At 31.6% G+C, this 26,188-nt stretch overlaps 1 protein-coding gene across 15 annotated transcripts in view; it reads right to left on the bottom strand.

The window, feature by feature from the left end:
• Positions 1-25,289, bottom strand: part of LOC127723307 (doublecortin domain-containing protein 2-like) — a 130,239-nt gene extending 104,950 nt beyond the window's left edge. For 4 of the 15 annotated variants that reach the window (XM_052229872.1, XM_052229871.1, XM_052229868.1 and 1 more), the window contains exon 1: positions 24,481-25,283. In XM_052229872.1, coding sequence (XP_052085832.1) covers positions 24,481-24,806 — 326 coding nt within the window. In that variant the 5' untranslated portion in view covers positions 24,807-25,283. Of the gene's footprint in view, positions 1-24,480 lie in introns of all 15 variants that reach the window. The other 11 variants (XM_052229860.1, XM_052229870.1, XM_052229866.1 and 8 more) reach the window with 7 other exon arrangements.
• Between the last annotated feature and the right edge of the window lie 899 nt (positions 25,290-26,188).

Here is a 26,188-nt window from a genome sequence, read left to right as displayed (position 1 = left end):
TCTTGATGAATGTAAATTCAGAAAGGCACTTCAGACGCATGAAATTTAAAAAGTGTTGTTTCCATATTTTTATTATTATCTGATAACATATAATTAGTCGGGAAAAAATAGGCTAAGAGGCAAATAGATTATGATTAGAAGAAGAAAATTCTTGACAACCAATGATAAAGATGGTTATCATTGAAGAAAAAAACCATTATAATGAATAGGACGTTTTGAATTATAAAGGTAATAAAAGGGTACAAATGAAGACTCGTTAGCCAAAGAGTTCCCATATAAAAATAAAGCTAAGTAGTATGGACAAATTGACAGAAAAAAAGTTACAGGAATAAGAAATCACGGAGTCAAGATTATATCCTCTATACAAGTTAATGAAAACTATCAATAAATTTTGACCAAGCAATTAAATTTACGGATATGCAAGCCTGTTTCTGTCTTGGTTCTAAAACAAACGTCTCCTTGACAACTTCCTAAGGTGGATATTTTACAAACTACGCTTAAGTTTTTAAAACTAAAAGGATGCACATTTTCAAAGTTGACACTATTCATTTGCACACGAACAGAAGGCAAATAATGTGTGTAAATCTCCTATAAGCAGACAAATTGTTGATGAGACGTAAAAACTGGTATTTTTGCATTTTCATATTTGGTGAATGTATAAACGAAATGGTTGTCGTTTAAATAAAGTCAATATGTTCACGGTGCAAATTTGAAAAAAAGTGGTTAAAGTTCTGCTTTCTGTAAAGAAAAGAATGAAGGTTGAGATGAATATCCGTAGAAGATGACAAATACAATACACATTAAGAATGGTATCCTTTATTATAGACATCATAACGACTACAGACGACAAATAAAACTTCACCAATAATAAAACTCCCCAAATAATAAAACTCGCACAATAATAAAAAGTCCCCAATAATAAAACCCAAATAACAGAAGACAAACACAAAACTTAGGGGAAACATAATGATAATTCCAGAAGTAGATTGAATCTGACATCTTTTGATAAAAGACTAGGAATGTAAGATATGCAAAATTAAAGAATTGTACTGTGAAAAGAGAATAGTACTCAAATTCGTATAAAGAAGACTGATACATGATGCATAGGTTAAGATTGAAAAAGATGCAAGTAGAGATAATAATTTTCAGGTGACAAAATAAGTTGACAGACACCTCTCCAAGAACAACTTCGGTTTCGATTCGGGAATGTTCCATGCAGGCAAGTGAGCTAATTTTGGCTTAAAATTTGAAGTACATCTGGAGCAAGATTTTTGACAATTTTTAGAAAACACTTATAAGCGTCTACTTCAGTCGATTCAGTTAGTTTTTTTGTAAAATATTTGAATTGATTTGGTCATTAAAGACGCTAAAATTCAAGCTTAGATATGAAAAATCTATCAAATATGCCATAAAACGTCACTTTTCAGATGGTTTTTGTCTAAAATGAAAGTGGTCGCATTCGTGTTCAGTCTCAGCCTTTATATATGTTATGTTATATCAACAAGTTCAACATTTATTTAAATATCAAGACTGAACACAAGTGCGGCCACTTCTATTTTAGACAAAAAACGTATAAAAATTAGCACAAATGTTAAAATTGTGAAGATTTCAGTAATTTTGCATGAATTAATGATGCTAGTACCAGATGCATGTGCATTGCATTGTCATAAATAGCCAATATTTATGTAGAAAAAGTATTCTATTTTCCAATAAATAGCTAAAAGTTTACAATTTAACAAATTTGTAAAAATGCTATATTTTGGGGCCAAAAGGGGGTCTTACCGGGCCTATCCAATTTGGACGTATATATATGCCTACATGGCAAAGGAAAGTTAGATAATATCATCTTTAACTAGAAGGAGGCAATTCTAATTCAAAACATCAGTGAGCATATCAATGGGCACGATCCCCGTTATGGACCAACAGTTTGTTTTTTCGTACACTGTTCTGTTTTTTTTTTTAAGGTGATAGATATGTTAAACATTATTTTACTTGAGAATGGAACTGTTTTACTTTCAAAGTCGTACATGTATTCTAGTGATATTTATTAAGTACAGATTTTCTGAACACTCTCACCGTATTTATTTTCATTTACACGTGCTTTTCGAAGTTGCTGTTTTTTTACCCCTCCATTCCTCCCATTTTGTAAATCCTGGATCTGCCACGGAAAATATCTTGAAGGTAACAAACAATCTTTAAATGATTTAGTACAGAACTTTTAATGTGCCTACTTATTGGATATTCTGGAGCCTCCTTCACAATTCGTTCAAGATTGATTCACCTTCAGCCACAATGAATTCGTTTGTTGTAGAATCATCATAATTAACTAGGAGAAAAATCCGGGTTTTTTTTCCTTTTGTTGCTATGGAAGCCAATTACTTTTTTTGAACGAATCTATAAGCAAGTTTCTCTCTGTGGAAAATTTATCTTGCACATTGGTGTAATTTTCCTAAAGGGACAGGTGTGAGGGATTATAGTTTGTAAAATAATTACTAAATGTAATATGAGGTTCTGGATGGTGTTTACAGAATAGATAATAATAGGCCATAGGTAGATAACAATGGACCAATAAATAAAAATAGAGAAAAATGGTCCAAAAAATTTAAGAATTAAGTATGAATAGGGTTTTAAAATATGAATAATTAGAGAATAATTAGCGAAAAAAAGAATAAAGAAAATTGCCTTATAAATTAAGGATACAGAAATGAATACCTCATCCAAACCCTCTAATATGGAATCCAATATGTAATTAAAGGGAAATCACACTATTTATACTACTAATAATAATTCATTGAAATTTTGCATGTAGACAGATCATACGTATCACGATATTTTAGGCGAAAAAAAAATTGGGGTCACCGATGTTGTTTTCGAGATATGACGTCATCAAAACTTACAGAATCGCGTTATAACGAAATATAGAAATAGCGCTCTAAATTTCTAAAAAAAAGACAAACTTATTGAAAAACGATGTTTAACCGGAATAACAAAAACAGTCAAATGTAACTTGTACCTTATGAGCATTTATTTGTCTCGGTTTCCTTATTTTTGAAGGCCTTTGAACAGTTCCCGCCATTTTTAATTGCTATTTATAATAGATTTTTCTTGAAATAAAAAAAATCTACTAATGTTTTTCCCTTCAAACTTCTGCATAAGTTGCAGCTTCAGGGAAGATTTTAAAAGCATAAATAAAAAAGGGGGGTCACCGATGTTTTAAGTCCGCTAAAACGGATATAATCTTATTATTGAATTTTGGCGGGAACTATAATAACCTTTTCTGTTTTACGTTATAGAACGACGTTGCTGGCATAACAGCATTTCTTGCAACGCTTGGGTTGAATTAAACCTTTTCATTACAAAATATTATATAATTTTTTAACATTTTTTAAGGTATTTTGATTATTCATTGATATTTTTATCAATCGTTTAACATAGATACAATAACAGTTTATTATAAAGTAATTGTCAAAGTTGAAGTCATCTCATTTTTTTAATTGCATTTGTTGTATGGGGAAAACGAATGTTTGCCTCATGCCGTATTATAGAAATAATTTTCGGCTTCCAGATAAAGAATCTTCTACCTCGGAAGACTGAGGGTATCCGTGCTGAAAAGATCACTTTCCTTTTAGACTGCAGGCAGAATAATTTCGTTACCATAATTTCACTAGCTTGTCCATACGCACCGGGAAGATAAAATCTGAAATGCCGTGTTAAAAATGCCACAAATTCAGCACGTTAAAAGAAACCTATTTTCGGTAGGAATTTAAAATTGGCTAACATTTCCGTAATAACACAACGCTTCATAATTTCTTCGAACTGTGGAAACCAAATTTTTTTCTGGGTTCTATCATCCCGCATCCATTTTTTATACATCGTTTCATGTTCATTGTACCAGAGACATTGTATTATATGTCTCTGATTGTACATAATATGTTCAATGTTCATTGCCTGTGTATTAAAACTTTATGTATTACGTATATTTTATTACCATTCGATTAATCGCTCAACTTTGGTATGTTATGAGAAATACAATGCATCTGATAATTTAGAGTTAATTGACAATAAAATACACATCGCCATATTGATATCGGGAACATATAATGTTCCCAGTTGATATGTAATAAAAACATTCTTAAGGGTTCCGCGGAACCCAGTGTCTAGCCTACTTTTGCTATTGTCTATGTTTTCAGTGTGATAGGGGAATGCACATAATTGATACAGTTAATGAAATGGTTTATGAATATAATAAATGTTTTAAAAACTTCAACTGCAGACTCTATGTAACGTTAACTGGAAGAAAAACTAAGTCCATTTATAAGTAATATACGGAAAAACAGGAAATAAATTTTTACAAAATTTCCTTCTAAATACTAGCTTTTGATCATAAACAAGCTTCTGTCCAAGTTTGGTACAAATCCAGGGTAGTTTAAGAAAGTTATTAAAAATTTTAAAACTTTAACCACAGAGTGAATGTAATGTTAACTGGCAGAAAAACTAAGTCCATTTATAAGTAAAATACGGATAATTAGGATTTTTTTTTTTATAAAATTTACTTCTGGATACTATCTTATGATCATAAACAAGCTTCTGTCCAAGTTTGGTAGAAATCCAGGATAGTTTAAGAAAGTTATTAAAATTTCAAAAACTTTAACCACAGAGTGAATATTTGTGGACGCCGCCGACGACGACGACGACGCCGACGACGGAATGTAGGATCGCTATGTCTCGCTTTTGCGACAAAAGTCGCAGGCTCGACAAAAATCTTTAAATTTGTAATAAACGGATCTAGTTTTTTTCTTGTTCTGCTATACATCTATCCGTGTTTCTGTGGACATGTTGATATATTTTATCTAACTCTAGTTTTTTGTCGAGCCTTCGACTTTAGTCGAAAAAGCGAGACATAGCGATCCTACATTCCGTCGTCAGCGTCGTCGTCGTCGTCGTCGCCGGCGGCAGCTGGCGGCGTCCACAAATATTCACTCTGTGGTTAAAGTTTTTGAAGTTTTAATAACTTTCTTAAACTATCCTGGATTTCTACCAAACTTGGACAGAAGCTTGTTTATGATCATAAGATAGTATCCAGAAGTAAATTTTGTAAAAATAAAATTCCTGTTTTTCCATATTTGACTTATAAATGGACTTAGTTTTTCTGCCAGGAAACAATACAGTCACTCTGTGGTTAGAGTTTTTAAATTTTTAATAACTTTCTTAAACTATCCTGGATTCGTACCAAACTTGGTCAGAAGCTTGTTTATGATCAAAAGATAGTATCCAGAAGTAAATTTTGTAAAAAACAAAATCTATTTTTTCCGTATTTTACTTATAAATTGACTTAGTTTTTCTGCCAGGAAACAATACATTCACTCTGTGGTTAAAGTTTTTAAGATTTTAATAACTTTCTTAAACTATCCTGGATATTTACCAAACTTGGACAGAAGCTTGTTTATGATCAAAAGCTTGTATCTCGAAGGAAATTTTGTCAAAATTTTGTACCTGTTTATCCGTATTTTACTTATAAATGGACTTAGTTTTTCTTCCATGTAACATTACATACAGTATGCAGTTAAAGTTTTTAAAACATTTATTAGATCCATAAACTATCCTAGATTTATACCAAACTTGGACAGAAGCTTCTTACAATCAAAAGATAGTATCGAGAGGAATATTTTTACTGATTTTTTTCCTCATTTTTGTTGAGCCTGCGATTAACAGCAAAAGTAGGCGAGACACTGGGTTCCGTGGAACCTTTACGAATTTTTTTATCAGATGAAAAATGAGAGTGTGGATAACCTTTGAGGTAGGATAAGAGTTCGAGTTCCAGCTAAATTTTGAGTTAAAGTTCCAGTTTTATTTTTAGTTCGAATGTTAATTCGAGTAAGAGTTCTAGTTAAAGCTTGAGTTCCACTTAGAGAGTTATACTGTAAGATAGAATAAATTCTGGTAAGAGTAAAAATTTTGAGATCCGATGAAATTAAAAGAAAGATTGCAGTTTCTATTTTCTGTTGGTGCACCTCTCTTTCTTGAATTGTATATTCTTTTATCACATTTATGTTTCAGTATGGTATAGCCTATACACTTTTTTTTTCCAAAACTGATTAATTGATTGTGTGTGCCACTTTCAGCACTCTGCTATATCATGTTGGTCATTTTTTTTTAAAGAACCAAGGTATCAAGAGTAAATCAGCTACCTTTGTATTAAACAAATGGTTGTCCTTTACAGTCATCTGACAATCTCCCTATATCACTGTTTGTTGACATGCAAGTGATCACATTGAGTGATCTGATCACGAACCTACATCTAAACTACTATTTTTGGTTTTGTTTTTGTTTTTTTCTTGATTTTTGCAAAACTTTCAGTGGCAAATATTACATGAATATCAGCACAAATTTTGTTTCTATATGAGATGAATACTCTTTCACAAGACGGACCTTAATGTGATGGTTACAGTTTAGCACTCTGAAATACATATTTCTCTACATAAATACATGTGTGTGTGTTAAATATTTCTCTTGTAGGAGACTTGTAAAGCCAAATATACAGTGTGGATTTTTTGTTGTTGTAGGCAGTACGGTCATCAATAGGACAAAAATAACTAGGCATAGTGTTTGATATTCCCAGATTGCTCTGACGTCTAGCGGCCTTATTTTTTAATTTGCTGGTCGTACAGTTCGCTATAATTGACAGTTTGAAGAAATACTACAAAATATGATTTTTTTTTGTGCCCAAATTATGTAAGCCTGTACAAAGAATTAAAGGAAGATTGAGTATAATGTACTATATAATACGGTGCTAAATTTTCTTTGATTTCGACAGCCAGCAACCGATGTAAAATTGTGTATGCTTCTTTTACAGTGATGTTTAACTGCATGGCGTTATTCTTAAATAAGGTTTGATATTTCAACAAATATGATTACTCTACGAATCACTCGTGTTCATGTGTTTGTGCCACCCCCTCCCCCCCCCAAAAAAAAAAGAAAAGAAAAAGAGAGACAGAGAGAGAGAGGCGTTTGACACCAAAGGAACATCGAAACTCATTGTTCTTATTTACATCCCTCTGTTGGAAAGAAAACTACAAATTCCGGAAATTGTACGCTAACATGCTGTTACTCTTGGTATATTGTTATTTTATTCCAGTATATTCCCACATACCGCATCGCGACGATACGATGCCAACAGTTGGGTTACACTAATGACAGGACAATTGCCCGTATTGACCGGATGATATATAAAAAGTCAGAACTTTTTTGTTATTTGATAGATTATTTTAATATTTGAAGACCTTAGAAATACTAGACTATATTTTATGAAAATCTAATAAAAAAAGGTTGACCGGACGGATTTCACACTCACTGATGTACGCTTTACATATATTGAACTGATCGACAAAAAGTGTTACTAGTAATATCTCTTTTGTTTTACAATATTTTTTCATACAACTAAGAAATCTGCGAGATTAAAAGTTATCTTATATGAAAATTTAAACTTTATAGTAAAACAAAATGTTTTTTCTAAAAAAACAAAGTTGACCGGACGGATTTCACATTTGCCGATGTACGCTTTGATTAAACTGAAATGATCGACAAAAAGAGTTATAAATATCTCTTTTGTTTTTAAATTTTTTTTTCTTCGTGAAACTAAGAAATCTGCGAGATCAATAAATATGTTAATATATGAAAATATAAACTTTACAGTAAATGAAAATAATAATAATAATATCTTTATTTGGAGAGAGTAACTCATTTGAACCCAATCGTAAGGTAATTCATATCAAGACCATATCAAGACCACTTTCGGCTATTTTTTTGCCATACATTTTGTTCGTTTCGAGTAGAATTTTCATCAAAACGTCATTTGCTTTTTCTGCTTTAGTGAACGTCCCTTTGAGCGGGCCGCCATTTTAGAAATTAGCAACCTTTACGACGGACTCGAAAACGGCGACGTCATAATACGGTCACGACACTATAGCGGCACCGAGAGCGATGCGTATAAACAATAGTGTGATTTCCCTTTAAGCCAGGAAGAAATACCTTGACAAGTAATTTATTTCATGTTCAAATAATAATCGAAACGCAAACTGTAAGAAATTTATAAAGTGGATATTGTGCGAAATTGTATGATGCACAAATTCTGACAATATAATAAATCCATACTTGGAATGTATACTAAAGAAATTTATCCTGTTGAACTTACTTTAAATAAAGCTAATACTAACAATGACCACTGTCCTTTCCTCGATCTTGATATCTTTATCATTAACGGGAAGCTTAATACAGAAATTTATGATAAAAGAGATGATTTTCCATTTCCTATTGTTAATTATCCATTTTTAGATGGTGACGTTCCCTTGTCACCATCTTATGGTGTTTACATATCTCAACTTGTACGATTCGCTCGTGTTTGTAACAACGTATTAGATTTCAGCGAGAGAAATTTATATATTACTAAAAAATTATTACACCAGGGTTTTCGATATCACAAACTAGTCAAAACATTTACTAAATTTTATCGTCGGTATAAGGACATCATTCGTAAATATAACTCAACATGCAGACATCTTATACGTTCGGGTATTTCACATCCAATCTTTTATGGTAATATTCTTTACAAAGCACAAAAATGTCAGTATTCACCTCAAAAGCTGACAAAACCTTTAAACAGACTTATTAAGAAGGGATATAGTTACGATACTGTTGTCAGGTCATTAAAGATTGCATATTTTGGCTTTAATATTGATTCACTTATAGGGTCTTTGCATCGGAATTAAACATATTTATTCTAAAACCAGTTGTTGGCATGACACGGGTTATGTTCTTCTCATATATTTTATGACGGTATAATACTTAACCCCTAACAGGAGGGATTGTGCCTGATATTCATATGATGAAGACATAATCTTGCAACCAGTTTAATGGAGGTCTGGAGCTGGCATGTCAGTAACTGCTAGTAGTCTGTTGTTATTTATGTATTATTGTCATTTTGTTTATTTTCTTTTGTTTCCTATTCTGACATCGGACTCGGACTTCTCTTAAACTGAGTTTTACTGTACGTTTGTTTTTTTTCTACATTGGCTAGAGGTATAGAGGGAGGGTTGAGATCTCAAAAAACATGTTTAACCCCGCCGCATTTTTGCGCCTGTCCCAAGTCAGGAGCCTCTGGCCTTTGTTAGTCTTGTATCATTTTTAATTTTAGTTTCTTGTGTATAATTTGGAGTTTAGTATGACGTCCATTATCACTGAACTAGTATACATATTTGTTTAGAGGCCAGCTGAAGGACGCCTCCGGGTGCGGGAGTTTCTCGCTGCATTGAAAACCCATTGGTGGCCTTCGGCTGTTGTCTGCTCTATGGTCGGGTTGTAGTCTCTTTGACACATTCCCCATTTCCATTCTCAATTTTATTAATAGATAAGGCTTAAACAAGCTTATCTACATTTTTTATTGAAGTTTCTGTGTAAAGAGTATTCCCAAAAGAGGGGGGGGGGGACAAAACTAAATTACTTTAGAATACATGTAATGTACTTATATAGAAATAATATAAAACATTTGGTGGTGATTTGTAACTTTTGTAAATTGATCTACGACTCACTTGTTGATTCAATAAATTTGGCTAATTTTCAAATAAAAGGAAAGTTTTCTGTCAAACAAACAAGTTACTCACAGCAATAATCTGTGAATAATCTGACGTTTCAATAAGAAAAATCATCGGTGCGCTCGAATAGTTTGATTTACTGATATAGATTTGCTGGTCTGTATACAAAACATTGACATATTTAGAAGTATTTGACAATAAGATTTAGAGAAAAAAGATAAAGGGTGATCTTTCCACTTGAACGAAGGAATATAGAGTATAAATAGTTTACCCTTAAGCAGTGCACATGAAGCAATACACTTTATTTTTGTTATATTCTTATAAATAAATACACAACAGCAGTTTGTTTAAAAGTTTAAATTAAAAGTTTGAAGAAATATTGTATAAGGCTCAAATAAACTATGTTTATTTGTTGTCAATAGACAATAGGAATAAATGGAAATTACATTTTATGAATTTTATGCGTCAAAGGCTTTTTGTTTATTCCTCTTCACCAGGAACGCTCAAAGCCAAATATTTGAAATCCAAGGATGATTAAAGATGTTCACTCCTCTTGTTTTTGAATTTTTGCCAGATTTTCGGAATCCTCTTGTTTTATCCATGTTTGGCCATTAAATAATTTAGTCAAATAATCCCTTCTTTTCTTTTCATAATTTTATTACATATAGTTTAAAAAGCCATATTTGAAAATCTTATAAAATCTTTATTATTTTTTCATTGTTTTTGAAAGAAAAAAGGTGTCAATGTTAAATATATGAAAAATCTAGAGAGAATCATTTCCCGCCAAATTTTCGAAGGCTTATATCTCGAAAACATGGACACGGACCCTTCATTTTTTTCTGCTTTTTTTAGTTCTTTATTCATATACTATCAAATAATATCAGTCTTTTAAAAAGCCTGTTATTTTGAAACAGAGTAGAGAACATCCTTAAGTATCGAAACACGTGAAGAACTTTATGACCAAAAGAGACATACAAATAATAGATAAATCCATCTAAGATCTACTCTGACATACAAATAATAGATAAATCCATCTAAGATCTACTCTGACATACAAATAATAGATAAATCCATCTAAGATCTACTCTGACATACAAATAATAGATAAATCCATCTAAGATCTACTCTGACATACAAATAATAGATAAATCCATCTAAGATCTACTTTGCCTGCGGGATTTGGAACTATCTTGATATAACGTTACAATTTATTAATTTTGTATCTTCATGAAACACCAATTGTGTGTGTAACCTGTTTATTTATTTGATGCCTTAAATTTAGTTTTTTCCACAAATGTATAAATTTTCAAATAGAAGATGTAATTACGTTACACAATCTCTCTTCTAATTCTTTAATAAATCTCAAAAGGTTTTGTCTCATACTTTTTAAAGATATTTTGTTTAATATCTCCACCTCCTATAAATATATATATTATATATGTTACAGGCATTTTCTAAATTGAGGCATTTTGTAAAATGACTGAATTTTCAGGCAATTTATAAAATGCCTAACCTTGACAGGCATTATATAAAATGACTAAAAATACATAGTCATTTTGTAAAATGACTGAAATTTTGAAACAAAATTCAGCAAATTGCCTGTTCACTTTCAGGCAATTTGTAGAAATAGGATATCATTGAGATGAATATTACAAAAAGTGGACAAAACACAACATCTTGCAAAGAAAATAACTAATTGTTCAGTAGAATTAATTTATTCTTCAAAAAGGTTTGTATATCATATGATATGTTCTTTTTAGTGAAACTACGTTAAGTATGTACTCACTCTGTATTTCAGATACTAGTAGTAAATTTATGATTATTTTGTCAAATTGGCAGAAGGACAAATTGTTTTTTTTTCAATAGAACAAAATTTACAGACGAATTTCTAGAAAATCTAGATTCAAAACAGTGAAGTGAAACATATGAAGCAGAGAAAAAGAAGTTTGTTTTTAATGGACTGATTGCTGTTTGTTTACTTTCAGTAGCAAATATTTCCTGCATTTTTAAGACGAGAACAATATGGTTATAATTCATCTGGGTTATTTCTGCAGTGGACTGACCTGGACAACGGACAGGAATTTCTACTGGTGCTTGCAATTGAAATGAAGGTATTTTGGATAGGGACAGAAAATTACACATGCAGAACGGTCATAGAATTCTTAACGTGCAGAGAGTGTTGCACTTAACTAACATGCGGCAATATATTTAATGTCCCTATTCAGAAATAATGAGAATTTATACATCCACATCCAAACAAATTTCCCTCTATACCATGGGTTTTGCCATACAAGGCCGTTTTTGGTTGTGATGCAAAGATATGAGTATTTTCATCTTCACTGCCTCAAGTAAATTCCTGAGTCTTGGCAATCTGATGAATTGAGACAGTAGTTAACTGTGGTTAAAATCTCGAAAATTGACCAAGAAGAGACAGATAACGGTGCATTGACAGGGTAGGCGTATAGCTGCATCACCCGTCAAAACATTTTAAGAAATAACAAATAATTGCCGAGTTCTTTGCTAGTATGAATTTAGAATAATCCAGTAAAATTTATTTTTGATTATTAAAACTCTTAATATGCAAGCTTTAACATTCAGTAATTATCATAAATCTAACCGTTCTGTTGTTCAAAGCTTTCAATTGTTTTTTTTTAACATTTCATTCTATAAACTAATTTTAGGAATTTTGTAAAACGCCTTTCAATTTTTCAAGGCATTTTATAAAATGCCTAGAACAATTAGTCATTATGTAAAATGCCTGAATCTTGCAGGCATTTTAAAAAATGCCTAAAGTTTTAAGGCATTTTAAAAAGTGCCCACATTTAGAAAATGCCTGTAACATATATATATGTATCAGTTTCCCACCAATCAGCCCATACCTGAAATTCTAATTTAACGAATTCGGTACATAGTCTTACACAAACGAAGAACAAAACTTTTTCTTCTGACCTTTTAAGTCGTTTTTGTTTAAAGACTCAGAAGGCGTACATTTATTAGTCCAATTTAACAAGACTTATTTTATAATTACTACTGTGTTCAATACTGAACGACTTGCGTAGTTTGTATGTTTATCAAAGCAATCTAAAGTAATCTAGGGCAATCTAGTTTATTTATCAACTTTGTTTTACTTATTGATTTAATTGCTTAGGTCAAAAGTTTTTTTTATTAACTCCATGTCATCTATGTATTCAATTTAATTTAAATGTTTCACCATTGTAATATAAATGATAAAATCAGACATTGTGAACCTTTTGTTCAGTTGCAATTAAAGGGATTATAATTTTTTGAAAAAAAACCATGATGTTTACTACAATTAAACTTCTATTTTGGTACGATGAAATTTCAATTTGAAGGTCATTTATTTTTTTATATACATTTATATTTATCTTTTGTTGTATACTATGGGGATAATCACTATAGTTGAGGAATATTCTCCAGGGCAATACCACTTAGTACCCGAGTAACCCCGATATGATATAGTACCAGATATTTCAGTGATAATTTCAAATAACATTGATACCTTAATGTGTCCAATTCCTGCGCAGGCGGAAACCTAGTTGAAATTCAACAAAAGAGATGGAACTTTTGTTACAGAAGGTTAAAAAAGCCAAGTTGGTAAATTTGAACTATTAACGTCTGTTTCTATGGGCTTTGAAAGTTCATTGAAAGCGCCTAATTTAGGATTTTATGCATCTTATGTATGTGTTTTTACCTAAATTATGGTATGGAGCTTCGAGATATTTGTAAACTTTTACATTATAGAATTTTTTTTACAAAATCGTTGATTGTGGTAGGTGCAAATACATGTGGATCTTTTTTGTACATAAGCATAAATTTCCGCCGAAAAAAAATCCACAGAAAGATAAGTAATTGATATTTTTAAAGATTTAATTTGTATCTCTGCCCCCGGCGACAGTTTTGGCAAAAAATCCCCAAAATGGGCAATAATTTCATCGAAAAGAGAAATATTTAGGCGTGTTTGAGTTGACTATTCTGTCTGAAAAACGTAAAAAAGAAAAATATTTGATACATCATCTCGCTTCAGATTCTATTATTTTTATATAATTTGACTCTAGGTTGATATAATAACATAAAAAATTTACAGTACCAAAAAATGAAATATATGGGTCATGTGAAATAACTTTCTAATGTGTCATAACAACAGAATAGGTGTGTTCGAAAAACAAATTTTTACTAAAAGTACTTGACGACAGACTTTCAAAGTGGATCTTAAAAATGCATAACTTTAAAAAAAACTTAATTTTTTTTGTGTGTTATCTAGGGTAATTAGTCTTCAACCTCTGAAAATTTTTAGTCTGCCCTTCCACGAAATATTTAATTAGAATTTTTTTTAATATTTTTGAACTTTCGAAAATTCCCCCTGACAACCGATCAGACAATAGTTTTAAGTTGACCAAATGCGTAATAGTACATTGAATGATGCTAAATAGCTAGTAGATACATTTGTCTTTTAGAAAACAACTGGCATATAAGGATCGTAATGATCCTATGTGGATACATTTATCGGTTTTCAAGAGCTAAATTGACAGCGCGTCATCACTACAATGGCTTCCATTTTTAAGATTATAAAAATTAGTTGGCGTAATGGGGAGATAATTTTGACGAAGTAGAATCCTGACTGTGCGATAGCAACTTAGTGTTCATTTCAACCATCTTGTTTATCTATCGTTTTACAAGGAACCTCTCTATCGTCACCAAATTTCAAGGGGATAGTTTGGAATGCAATACTGGTCAAGATGCTTTATTCTAACTCATCGGAAATGCTCCTCTTTTAAGCTCTATCTATAAAGGAAGGCCAGTAAAAATGTAGGCAAATATTATATTTTTATTTTAGATAGAAATCTACATGAAATATTTGATAGTATATTATAAATTTGTATCTATCTCGATTTAATGATATTCATAAAAAAATCCAAACAAAAAAAAAAAAAAAAACAAAACAAAAAAAACATTCACGGTGATTTTTGATGATAAACATATTTGTCCTTTACATGAAATAAAAAGGATTTTTCAAACATTGGTTATCAACAAGGGATATAAAAACATTAAACGATCTTTATAAGTAACTTTCAGGTGTATAATGGCTGCATTGGTGGTTATTTCACAATTTCTCATTGTCACTTTAAAATAGATCATGGCTTATCAGACTCAATAATGATACTATAATAGAAAAACAAAGGAAACGGGGTATCCATGTATATGAATATAAAGGGGCGGATATCGAACATGAGATTAGAGTAGGGTGTCCCTAATAATTTTCCTCATCTCGAGCGGATCAACGCCGAACATATTTTTAAGTTTTTGTGCCCACTGCGCTGAATTTGTTTGTTTGTTTTTTATTTTACTTTAATCAGTGTTTGTTTTGGATCGATTATGTTTTATAGGTTTCAAAAATTAGTAAGAACATACAATTGGACTTTCAAAATCATAGATGGAAGTAGGATAAACAGCACATAGACAAAAAGACAAAAAGACAGACAGACGGTCGGACGAACGGAAAATCGGAAAGAGTGATTCCTATATTAATATATATAAGAATGAAAAAATAAGACAATACCACAAAACCTTTAATAAAAAAACATTTCACAAAAGCCCACACCATATAACGAATTTGGATCAGTTTGTCCGAGAGGGTCACCAATTACATCCACTGGTGGCAGCGCTACGTACTTGTTGCAAATCATTCATCTCATATGCTTGTATATATACAAGTAATATATAATATGTTAAAAATATTGAACCCTGCACTTAGCTAATTACAGCTTTTTCTACTTATATAAAACTCCAAGATGGCTGTCACTGTGGAACAGTTTGATACAGGGCTATATGAGAGAAACATAGAAATAGATAAAAAAAAATCTGGTGGGACACAACCAATACATAAACTCAGTGAAAAAAAACACTGTCAAAAATACTAACACTCATACAACAATTACTTTCCACACTGATCTGTGTCCACACTTGTATTTATATATGAAAATAAAAACATGCCGATTCTCACTCTCTTTATTCCATGGATATTTAAAATCTGTGTAATATACATAGTGCATTATACATGTCAATAAAGAAATTCTTATTCACCAAGGTTTTATCAGGAAAAAAATGTCATAAATAATCCAAACTAATCGACCTGAAAGCTTTTTCATGTTTACATAAGATCTGAAATTTACACTTCATAAACACATCTGAAATCTAAACTCTTTTTCGATATTTTATTAACGAGTGCAATATGCTGGGAATATTCAGAGCATTTAACGGTGCTATAAAAAGCACGAAAATTAATCTACATCAGCATTTTTTTAAATTGAGAATTCCCACAACTCAGAGCTAGACATATTATCATTTCCGTTATCACGAAAATGGCGTAGACACAATTCCGTTGTCATTCCCTCGTTTGCAATAAAACCGAACACTCAAAGAAAAACAATATATAATATAGAAACTTTTCAATCATTTAGATCCAATGGGTTGACTAAGATATACAGCTAAGGTCATTCCTTGGACTTCCCCTTCCAGCTGTTAAACTATTACTAAAGTAATGCATCCGTTTAACTGCGGGTTATTTATAAATACGCAGCAAGGTCCGGTCTAAATGGTAGTGTTAATTCGGATACTTCGTGTAGAGAGATGTCACACTATCTGTGCATTCAAGAACACTTGCAATAACTTTTTGAGAGGATCGTATGTGATATGTTGCAAAATCAATGCAATGCAAAGATTTATTATAATCCTTCCCATTTATGGATATGAGAAATATATCAAGTTTGATATCTAAATTCAGTTCTGCAACAGTTTGTATTTTCAAGCTTCATGACGTAGTTTTGTCTATAGTTCTCCATGTCAAAAGTTGACACCACAAAGCCTTGTTATGACAAAGATGAAACGCATTTGTACGCCTGAATATTGCAAAATGGGTACAAATATTTACGATACACAAAATAGTATAGCAACAAATGCATACGAGATCAAATTACTGAGCACTCAGCTCAAACAAAGATTAACTTTTATCTTATTCAATAAAATTATGTAAGAGTCTCCTTGATTTTTCGCTTTGATGTTATGTGGTGTAAGAAGCATCGAGACAAACGTTCCATTGTTTTTCAATAGGATTTTCAGACATTATTAATTGTTATAAGCAGCATGAACCATTCTTATTCAAGACAGCATAGTTACACGTAGTCATTCAGTATACTTTGTTTCTCAACACACCCTTTTAATTGCTATCGGAGAGGCAAATACAATAGGTAACATAGATCAATATCGGCTATTCTTTATTGCAAAATCAGTTGTATTGCAATGATAATCGATTGGAACGGAGACAAAAATCTGCTGTACACGATAGCAAAAACAATCGTTTTTTTTTATAGCAATTGGGAACACAAGTCATATGGTATCTGCCGTACAGAATGTCGGTTATAAGGTGTGCAAATAAAAGCCGTTGCAAAAATTACCGGTTGTTGTAGCTTTGATTGAAGAAAACAAAATGATGTCATCAATTTAGAAAAAAAAGTAATTATAAAAGAGAGGTGGAAGATACCATAGGGATATTCAAACTCATAAGTCGAAAACAAACTGACAACGTCAGGGCAAAAAATGAAAAACGACCAAAAGACAAACAAATGTTAACAAAACACAACATAGAAAACTAAAGACTGAGCAGCACGAACCTCACCAAAAACCGGGGGTGGTCTCAGGTAACAGTCTAAATAAAACTGTCAATTTGATTACTTGAACATGTTGAAAGAAGATTTGTTAGCACATACATTGCTTATACTGAAACAGTTAAAATATACACCAACAATGTTCTAATTTACGAAAAATATCAGAGGAAGTCTTCTAAAAATATATTTATTGTTTCAATTATTATAAAGACGATTTTTGTGGATCTTGCCTAGACTGACTTCATTAACAATTGACTTTCTGTTCTCAAATATTCTAAATTGCAAAGAATAGAAGCATCACTTAAATTGACTTCCGAAATAAACTAAAACTGTTCTAAGTCAGGCTATTTGGATTATCTTTTATGAGTTGTTCGTTGTTGCTTGTCTTTGTGTGTTTAAGGAAGTCGGGAGTTGGTACTTGGTGTGATCTGTTGTTATCACTGTTATCCGTCTAATTTCAGCCTGTAATTCAGTCGTTGGTTTGCTGTCATATTTGTTTATCGTTATTTTTTTTTCTACGTTAATGAATCCATTGATTTTCCCGTTTGAATTGTTTTACATGTTGTCATGTCGGACCTTTGATAGCTGTCTATACAGTATGTGATTTGCTCATCTATAGTTGCTTATTTCTACGTCATTTCAAATCTGATTGATAATTGTCTCATTGGCAATAATACCACATCTTGTTATTTTTGTATTATATGTATATTTATTTCTAATAAAATAAGCGTTTTTCGTTTAGTCAAGTAATAACGGGTACCTGTTCTATAACTACAGTGTGATTGAACTTCACATACTTAATTTACTAATGCGCTTCTTGTTGGGCTATGACGTTTCATGTCCCTTCCTTTTATGAATTCGTTTATAAACATGAGCAATCTGCAATCTTTCTATATATTTGTTACTGAAATCATCACAGATATATATCGGATTGGATCGAACATATGATGGAAAAGTTCTTCTCGATCGGGTAAAAAAGGGAAAAAAGGGGGGGTGGGGGTGTATTCTTAACCAGCCATGCGTCGGAAAGGCCGTATGAAGGTCACACATTTTTCCATTGCAATGTTATCGTTTGGTCAAGAGCGTTGCTTTTCCAGTACAGGTTTTTATTTTATGTTCTTAAATGTACGTTTTTTTAAATCTACTGATAGATATTTAAAAGGGAGATGGTGGAGATCTATAAAAATTAGTTTAAAGACGCCACATTTTTAAATGCCTGTATCAAGTCAGGACCCTAGTCAGCAGTTACCGTATGTCATATCTTAAAGTTTTCGTTATTTTGAAAAGTAGATGTAGGTGGCAGATTTTGCGTCTTTTCTAGTAAATTTATTTACAACTATTATATAAACGGGACGAATTAGAGCTTGTCATATTGTATAAAAAGATGTCTATTGTTAAAAAATCAATCTTTATATTGCCCTTTATATGTCGTATGATTATTTTTATCGTTGAGTTGTTGTCTCATTGACTTATACCCCAGATCACATTTATTGAATTCATACGTTAAATACGGACTATATCCTGTATTATTATAGAATAAAGCAGGGTGAATTCAACATATTGTTCTAAACATGAAGAGATCCATGATAAGACGGCATTGATATCATACCTGCAGATTAAGAACTTTAGACTTCCTTTAAATTATATGAAAACTATAAACTAATGTAACCCCAAACCCAAACCATGTTCATGTTCCTGTCCAAAGCCAGCAACCTGGACGGTTTTTGTGTTTTGGTATATCCTAATGATTATGTCAGGGAATTCAGGGATTACAGATCTTTGATAGTCTGTGACAACTCTCTATGTAGAGAAGGATCTGCTTACCCTTCCAGAGCACCTGAGATCACCCCCGGTTTTTGGTAAGGTTCGTGTTTCTCAGTCATTAGTTTTCTATGTTGTGTTTTGTGTACTGTTGTTTGTCTGTTTGTCTTTTTCTTTTTTAGCGATGGCGTTGTCAGTTTATTTTCGACTTATGAGTTTGAATGTCCCTTAGGTATCCTTCGCCTCTCTTTTTCCAGACTTGGGACTTGATGATTATACATTATAAGCAAAAAGGCGTACAAATATATGCTCGACTTCTAGATAACTTTGTTTTCTGTGATGTTGGGTTGCTGACTACTTGGAATATATACACCCTACATTTACTTTTAGATATATGAAACATTTGCCGCTGGAAGTTAAGCAGACATGGATTAATCCCTTCATTAACTGTATAGAATATTGATGTGTCGAGTGACAACACTTAATGAAATGTATTCCGTAAGTCATCCGTCATTGAAATATGTATTAATATTTATCAAACTTTTATAAGGTAACTGAACTGATATGAGGGACTAGATGGGGAGGGTTTTGTATTCTATATATTAGGTCATTATTTTCTATTCTGTGTGTATGTTGCCCTTTAGTCTCTATTCTTTATATTTTAGCACTTAATTGTTCTCTATTCTTTATCTTTTTGACCTATTTTTTCTCTTTCTTTTTTTTTCGGTCCATTTGTCTGTACTCTTGGCCCATTATTCTCTTTTCTGTAAACCCCATCTAGACCCTCTGATATGTTTTCAAAAATTAATATGAAAGTTCATATGAAGATAAATGAGGCAAAGAAATGTTTTCTACATGAGTAAATATTTTATTGAACGACGAATAATAAAGTAGAACATAACATCATGTAAAAAGATAAGGGGGTCTGGATGAGTAGTATCATTTTTTTATTCTTTAATTGTTTAGGACAATTTTCACTAAATTCTACTAGTTTTTATTTCACTTATTATCTATTAGTACTCTTTATTTAGGTAACCCATTATTCTGTATTCCTTATTTTGTATGCCAATTTTTCTGCACTCTTTATTTTTTGCCCATCATTCTTTTTCTGTCTACCCCATACACATTTCATAAACACAATATTGTTATTAGAAGCTGGGATCTGAACGAAACCATTCTTACTATTGATATTTGTGTTTAAACACGTTCGGAACACTGCACAAAGCAAAAACATTAAAATTCCCTTAATGATAAGATTAAACTGATAGGAAAATGATTAGAAATAAATTCGCAATGAACCATTTATTTCACATTTTCACCTAGAAGACAGTTACTTTAAACTGAATGAGTTTGATAACAGTGAACAAGTATGTTAGATCGCAGAAACTTCATGACTTAACAAGGGACAATATTTGGATTTGATAAGTAGCTTAGTCAGCTTTACTATTTGACTTTCGGATGATAATATGCTGCATGCCGCGGATTTTCCCATGTCCTTTCGTCACGACTCTTCACCTAGTGTTATCTTTTATATATGATAAATGCGATGACTTGAAGAATCATACTTTAGATAAAGAACAGTAGAAATAAAGAGGTTTTTATGGTGAGGTAAAGAGAGTTGATACCTTTACGATTACAGGTTATCACTATCTCAATCCGAGGTTTTCAATGATAAAACATGAAAATCCGCAGATAACGCTGTAGAATAAAGAAAAACAATTGAGGCAATTTTCAATTATATCAGCAAATTCCTGTCCATTTGGACTGATAGTGTCAAGAAATTTGCATTCGTATCAGTCTAAGACGTCTATCAAATTGACAACACACTGTCAGCGATGACAAACGTTTTCACTTGGACATATAAAACGGGGATTAAAGTTCGAATATCAAAAGGACAGTACATACATTCTCAAAATTTGGGAGGGGTGATGAAACTTTAAAATAAAGTTGAGTTCTCTAAACTTAAACAATGTTAAAGCTGTATGTACGAAAATTGTTATCTTACATTCTTCAAAGAAATTGTGTAGGGATTGATAAATAACTTCATATTAAACCAGACACATCTGCATGAAACTTCACGTCAAACACGTCTTTTGTCAATTTGTATCATTAGAGGTTGTGATTTTAACTAAAACGTGGATACATCATCATATCGAGCAAACAGGCTATCAGAGATACTGTAACCAAAATATCGAAGACAATACAATAAGTTGGGCGTACAAATTATTTTAACCTTATAGAGACTTCTTTTTTGATATATTTTGTGAACGTATTCTTTATAAAGAGGGTGACATTAAACACAAAGCAAACAAATGGTTGTTGAAGATGCAATTTAGAAGAGACGTCTTTGGGGGGAATGGAGAGGTTAGACCTCTATGAAAACATATTTTTTGACAAAAAGATTATTGCAAGCGATCGCGATGTACCAGCGTTTGCATTTAAACCTTTTCCTTTTACGTTACTTAGCTGAAAAGGAGTAGTATAAGCACATGTTCCGTATCATTCAATAAATTATTTATTGCATTTTACATGATAAAAAAACATTAACTTATGTTTCAAACGTTTTCTAGCTTTTTAATGAAAAATCGATATAAAATAGTAAAATAAAACAAAAAATACCTGTTTATGAAATTGCAAAGCAAACACGACCAAATCTCTTTAACTATGCAGTTTTCAGTAATAAAATTGCAAAAATGAGTACATAAACTTAAGAAAGATAACATTTGCATTGTAGAGTGTGTACATTTTGGATTATAATTTAAAGATTGGACAAAGATCAAACAGAATGTAGATATTTGAGATTAACAATTCTAATGATACTTTCTATATAAACGTGTTATTCATATTGTAAACAATGTACCCCTTTTATGCAAAGAACAAAGTGTTCAGTAAACATCGACTTTTTGAAAAAAAAAAAAAAATGAAAATGTAGAAAAAAACGACATGCTTTTGTCTACAACATGCATATCAAACTGTCAACTTATAAAAAAGCAAACACTTGAAAGTTGAAACAAGGGGAAATTGGTTAGAAATGAAAGGTTATGCTAAATTCCTTGTTACCATGTCACCAGAAAGGTCATTTTAAAAATTTACTTGGTGACAACATACGCTGTATATATTACTTCTGTTGTAGCTACAACCCCGGCCTCTTTTTCACAATTGTGACGTCACCGAACGCAACTTGTTACCGATTTTTTAACTTGCCATTAGCAACACTACGGGTGCCATTGCTGGAGCAGAAACTGCTTAATCCGAGTCCACCTCTTGGTTTTTGATGGGTTTTGTGTTACTTAATTTTTAGTTTTCTGTGTAGTATTTGGTGGACTTTTTTTTATGTCTTCTCGTTTCTTTACCTTAGTCATGGTGCTGTTTATTTTTGAATGACATATTGGTTTCCATCTTTTTCAAACTTTATGCATGTATTTTGGGCTTATCAACGATTATATGATAAAATTACACTGCATGCCATTCTGCTTATACATGAAACACAAGACCGAAAATGTTCGCTAGTTCTGAGAGTTTTTGTAAAAACTGAAAAGGATGGATATTTCAAATTTAATTTAAAAAAATATACCAACCATAGAGCTGCTAACACAGATTTGTTAAATTTTGTTCTATATTTTCTCAAATATATTTGTTTTACAATCTACATGGTTTCATGGTTTCATGAACAATTTTTAAAAATATTTTCTTCAACAAAAAAAATCTGTAGTACTTTTGACGTTTTGATATTTTGGATATTTCTAAAAATAATGAAAACATATATATATATATATATATATATTTGGAGTCCTTAATATTGAAAATTTACATGGTGTCATAAACTTTTTGATATTTGTTTTGTAAGTGAAACAATTACTAGGGCAAAAAAGAAAACACAAATGCGTGTTTATCCCGTTTAAATGGTTTTACACTAGTAATGTTTGGGGCCCTTTATAGCTTGCTGTTCGGTGTGAGCCAAGGCTCCGTGTTGAAGACCGTACTTTGACCTATAATGGTTTACTTTTATAAATTTTGACTTGGATGGAGAGTTGTCTCATTGGCACTCATACCACATCTTCTTATATATATTATGGTTTCTTCCTCAATAAAACAAAGTTTTATATCTATTGTGTACTTATGGAGTATATATGGAAATACCTGCAATATTGCAATGATTCACTGACGACCTAGGTAGGTACTTTAATGCATAATCAATATGCTCGATAGAGAAGCATTTCACACATTATTTTTGTTTGTTGTTGCTTATGTTAAGTAGTTAAGTAGCAAAACCCCTTAGTGAAATTTACGGAAAAACTTTTGGAAATTCTATCAGTTTGGTCAATTATAACCCCTTGTGTACCCCCCGATCCCGCTCAGATGAGAATACATCGATGAATTCACAAACCCATTGGTCATTAATAAACCCATATATAACCCCATCTTTAAATGAGAATATATCCTTATATTAACAAATCCCATTGGTCAATAGTCAACCCTTATGTGACCCTCTCTTTAAATGAGAATATATCAATATATTAACAACTACATTGATTTATATAAGTATAATATTACAGTTTTCATTGTTACTGATTTGTCTTGTGTTTTAAATTTGACTTCAAAATATCAATAATATAAAGTCAATGGATGTCATAAAGGAATATATATTTGTACAATTCTAAAGAATGTAGAATGATAAAGGTCTGATAGCATATTTGGTATTGTATCGTTCATATAATATCTTATTGATAACCATTTGAAAGATAGGTCTACACAAGGTCATCAATTAAAGTGAAATATATATATATATTGTCAAATATTTTTATAAAATGAAAGTTATCACCGTGTAAGATTATTACTATTATTTGGTTCCTTTTAAAGGGTTCATTGCAGCAGAAAAAATACACAAGTGGAACACAGTTTACTGTAGCGTAGACTGTTGCGGTGTATTACAACTGGACTTCTGCCATGTAATTATGATTTGAAAAACTGATATACTTGGTACCATAGCATCAAAATGTAGTGCAAAAGTTGTGCCTTTGGTTACATAATTTTACTGAAGGTTACATAATTATGTCCCCAACAAGCATGTTGGCTCTATATGTTTGATAATATGTCCGGTGTTTTAAGAAGCCTATGATAAATAAGAAAGAAAAAAAATAAGATGAAACGTCAGTTTTGCATTGATTGTACATCTGATTTTCATTTAAGAACTTTCATTGGCAAAATTTAAAACCTGTTAATCTCACTCTGTGATTTTCTTATATTATCCCTAACTTTTATCAAGAAGGACAATATAGGCATTAATTCCTTAAACACAAAATCTTTGGCGGAAGTCCAATTACTATATTAATGTTAAATGGGTGTTTTATGAACCCAAAAGGGGTGAGGAAATTAGTAACAATTTGAATTGTTATCACTTGTCAATTTGAGTTAAAAAAAAAAATTATAAATAAGAACAAAATACATACGGTCTATCTAATCTCTTATATCGTTCTCTGCCACAGGCCACATATCTCCCGTCAGGTTGCATGTCTTCGAATCCTCGAATACGATGTCTTCCTTCAGGGGTATAAATGTTTCGTACAGCACCATATCTTGGGTTTAAGACTTTTGTAGCGTAGTCCAGAAATGCATTATATGTCCGATCACGTTTAGGATTGACTAGAAGTTTCTTTGGTAGAAAATGTTCGTCCCCATTTACATATACATATGTATAGAGACCTCTAGTCGATCCTTGCTGATAATGAGGCTCCACTCCCCCCTCATCCTCGGATTCATAGTTGCCATTCCTCATTATTAGTCTTTAAATGCAGTGAATCTGACCAAATTGAAATCACAAAACCAGGACAATATCCTGAAAAAATCCTCTGGAGTATCCTTTCCCTTTAAATTCTCAATACGTTTAAATTAAGAATCCGGAATTGTAATCAAATCTCTCTCCGTTGTTATGTCAGATTCACTTTCATTATCACTGATAAGCGTTCGGTTGAAGTCGACGACGTCAAGCTACGCATGTTGTTTATAATACTGTACTACGCACGTCTGTCCAAACAGACCCCGTATCTAAGGTATACTTCGGCGGATGTTAAATAAATTACTTATCGTCTAAAATCGATACAAGGAACTGCCTATTTAAAAGATAAAACATCAATCAAATCAGGGGTCATCCAAAAATATTGAAAAGGTCACGAGAGCATATCATCAACCAATATCCGTCGATAGCTAGAGTTGATATGCTACAAAGACTACCTTACCTTTGTATTGACAATACACTGTTGTCGATTGAAAATACTATCTATTGAATTTTCATAAACGCCGCGAAATGATTTTCAATAGGGCGGTTATGATATGAGAACAATGCATACTTTATTTCTTTTAAATTGATTTTGAATGTACAACAAATGCACGTCTGAATGCATTCAAAAAAGGTGTATTCAAAATAATATTAAATTTTGATCATAAACGAATATACAATATATACATTGACTGAAACTAGCTGGCTGATAAAATTCAAAAGTTTTACTGATATCAAAAGATTAAATTAAAATACAGTGTTACTGGATAAAGAAATCTGACTTATAAATGCATGTGTTGAATAAGTCGATCAATTGTTAATAAGAAGTTGCTTAAGAATTATGTCTTCAAAAATCTGTTTAAACAATGGATATGTGTATTGTACTTCTTTTTTAATTAATAATAACATTTTTCAATTAGATTTTCATTGATAGTAAAGACGAAAGTGGAACCATTTCAGGATATGTTTAACTTGACTAAAGTATTGTTAAGAACTTTGGACTTGTTTCATATGACTTGAAGATATTGTACAGTTTGGTCATTTCATTGGGAAAGGTACAAGTCTTTTCGGAGGATACCATCTTTCCTGTTTTTGGTCTAAATCTAATATAAACTTTAATGTTCAGTTAATTCGGTTTTGACTAGACACTTAAAAAGTAACATAGCATCTTCGTTTAAAGAAAACAACCCAACACACAGCTAAATAAAAATACGTATTATACATTCTTTTTCATTAGTACCAACAGTTTTCAATCAGATATTCATTGTTAATAAAGACGAAAGTGAAACTATTTTACGATATGTTTAGTTTCGCTTAGGTATTGTTAAAACTTTGGACTGGTTTTATACAAGGATAATATTGTATATTTTGTTCATTGCATT

Source organism: Mytilus californianus, unplaced genomic scaffold (assembly GCF_021869535.1).
Source record: "Mytilus californianus isolate M0D057914Y unplaced genomic scaffold, xbMytCali1.0.p SCAF_13, whole genome shotgun sequence".
Classification (NCBI taxonomy): domain Eukaryota; kingdom Metazoa; phylum Mollusca; class Bivalvia; order Mytilida; family Mytilidae; genus Mytilus; species Mytilus californianus.
The sequence above is the reverse complement of the archived record's forward strand: the minus strand, read 5'-3'. Positions and strand labels throughout refer to the sequence as shown.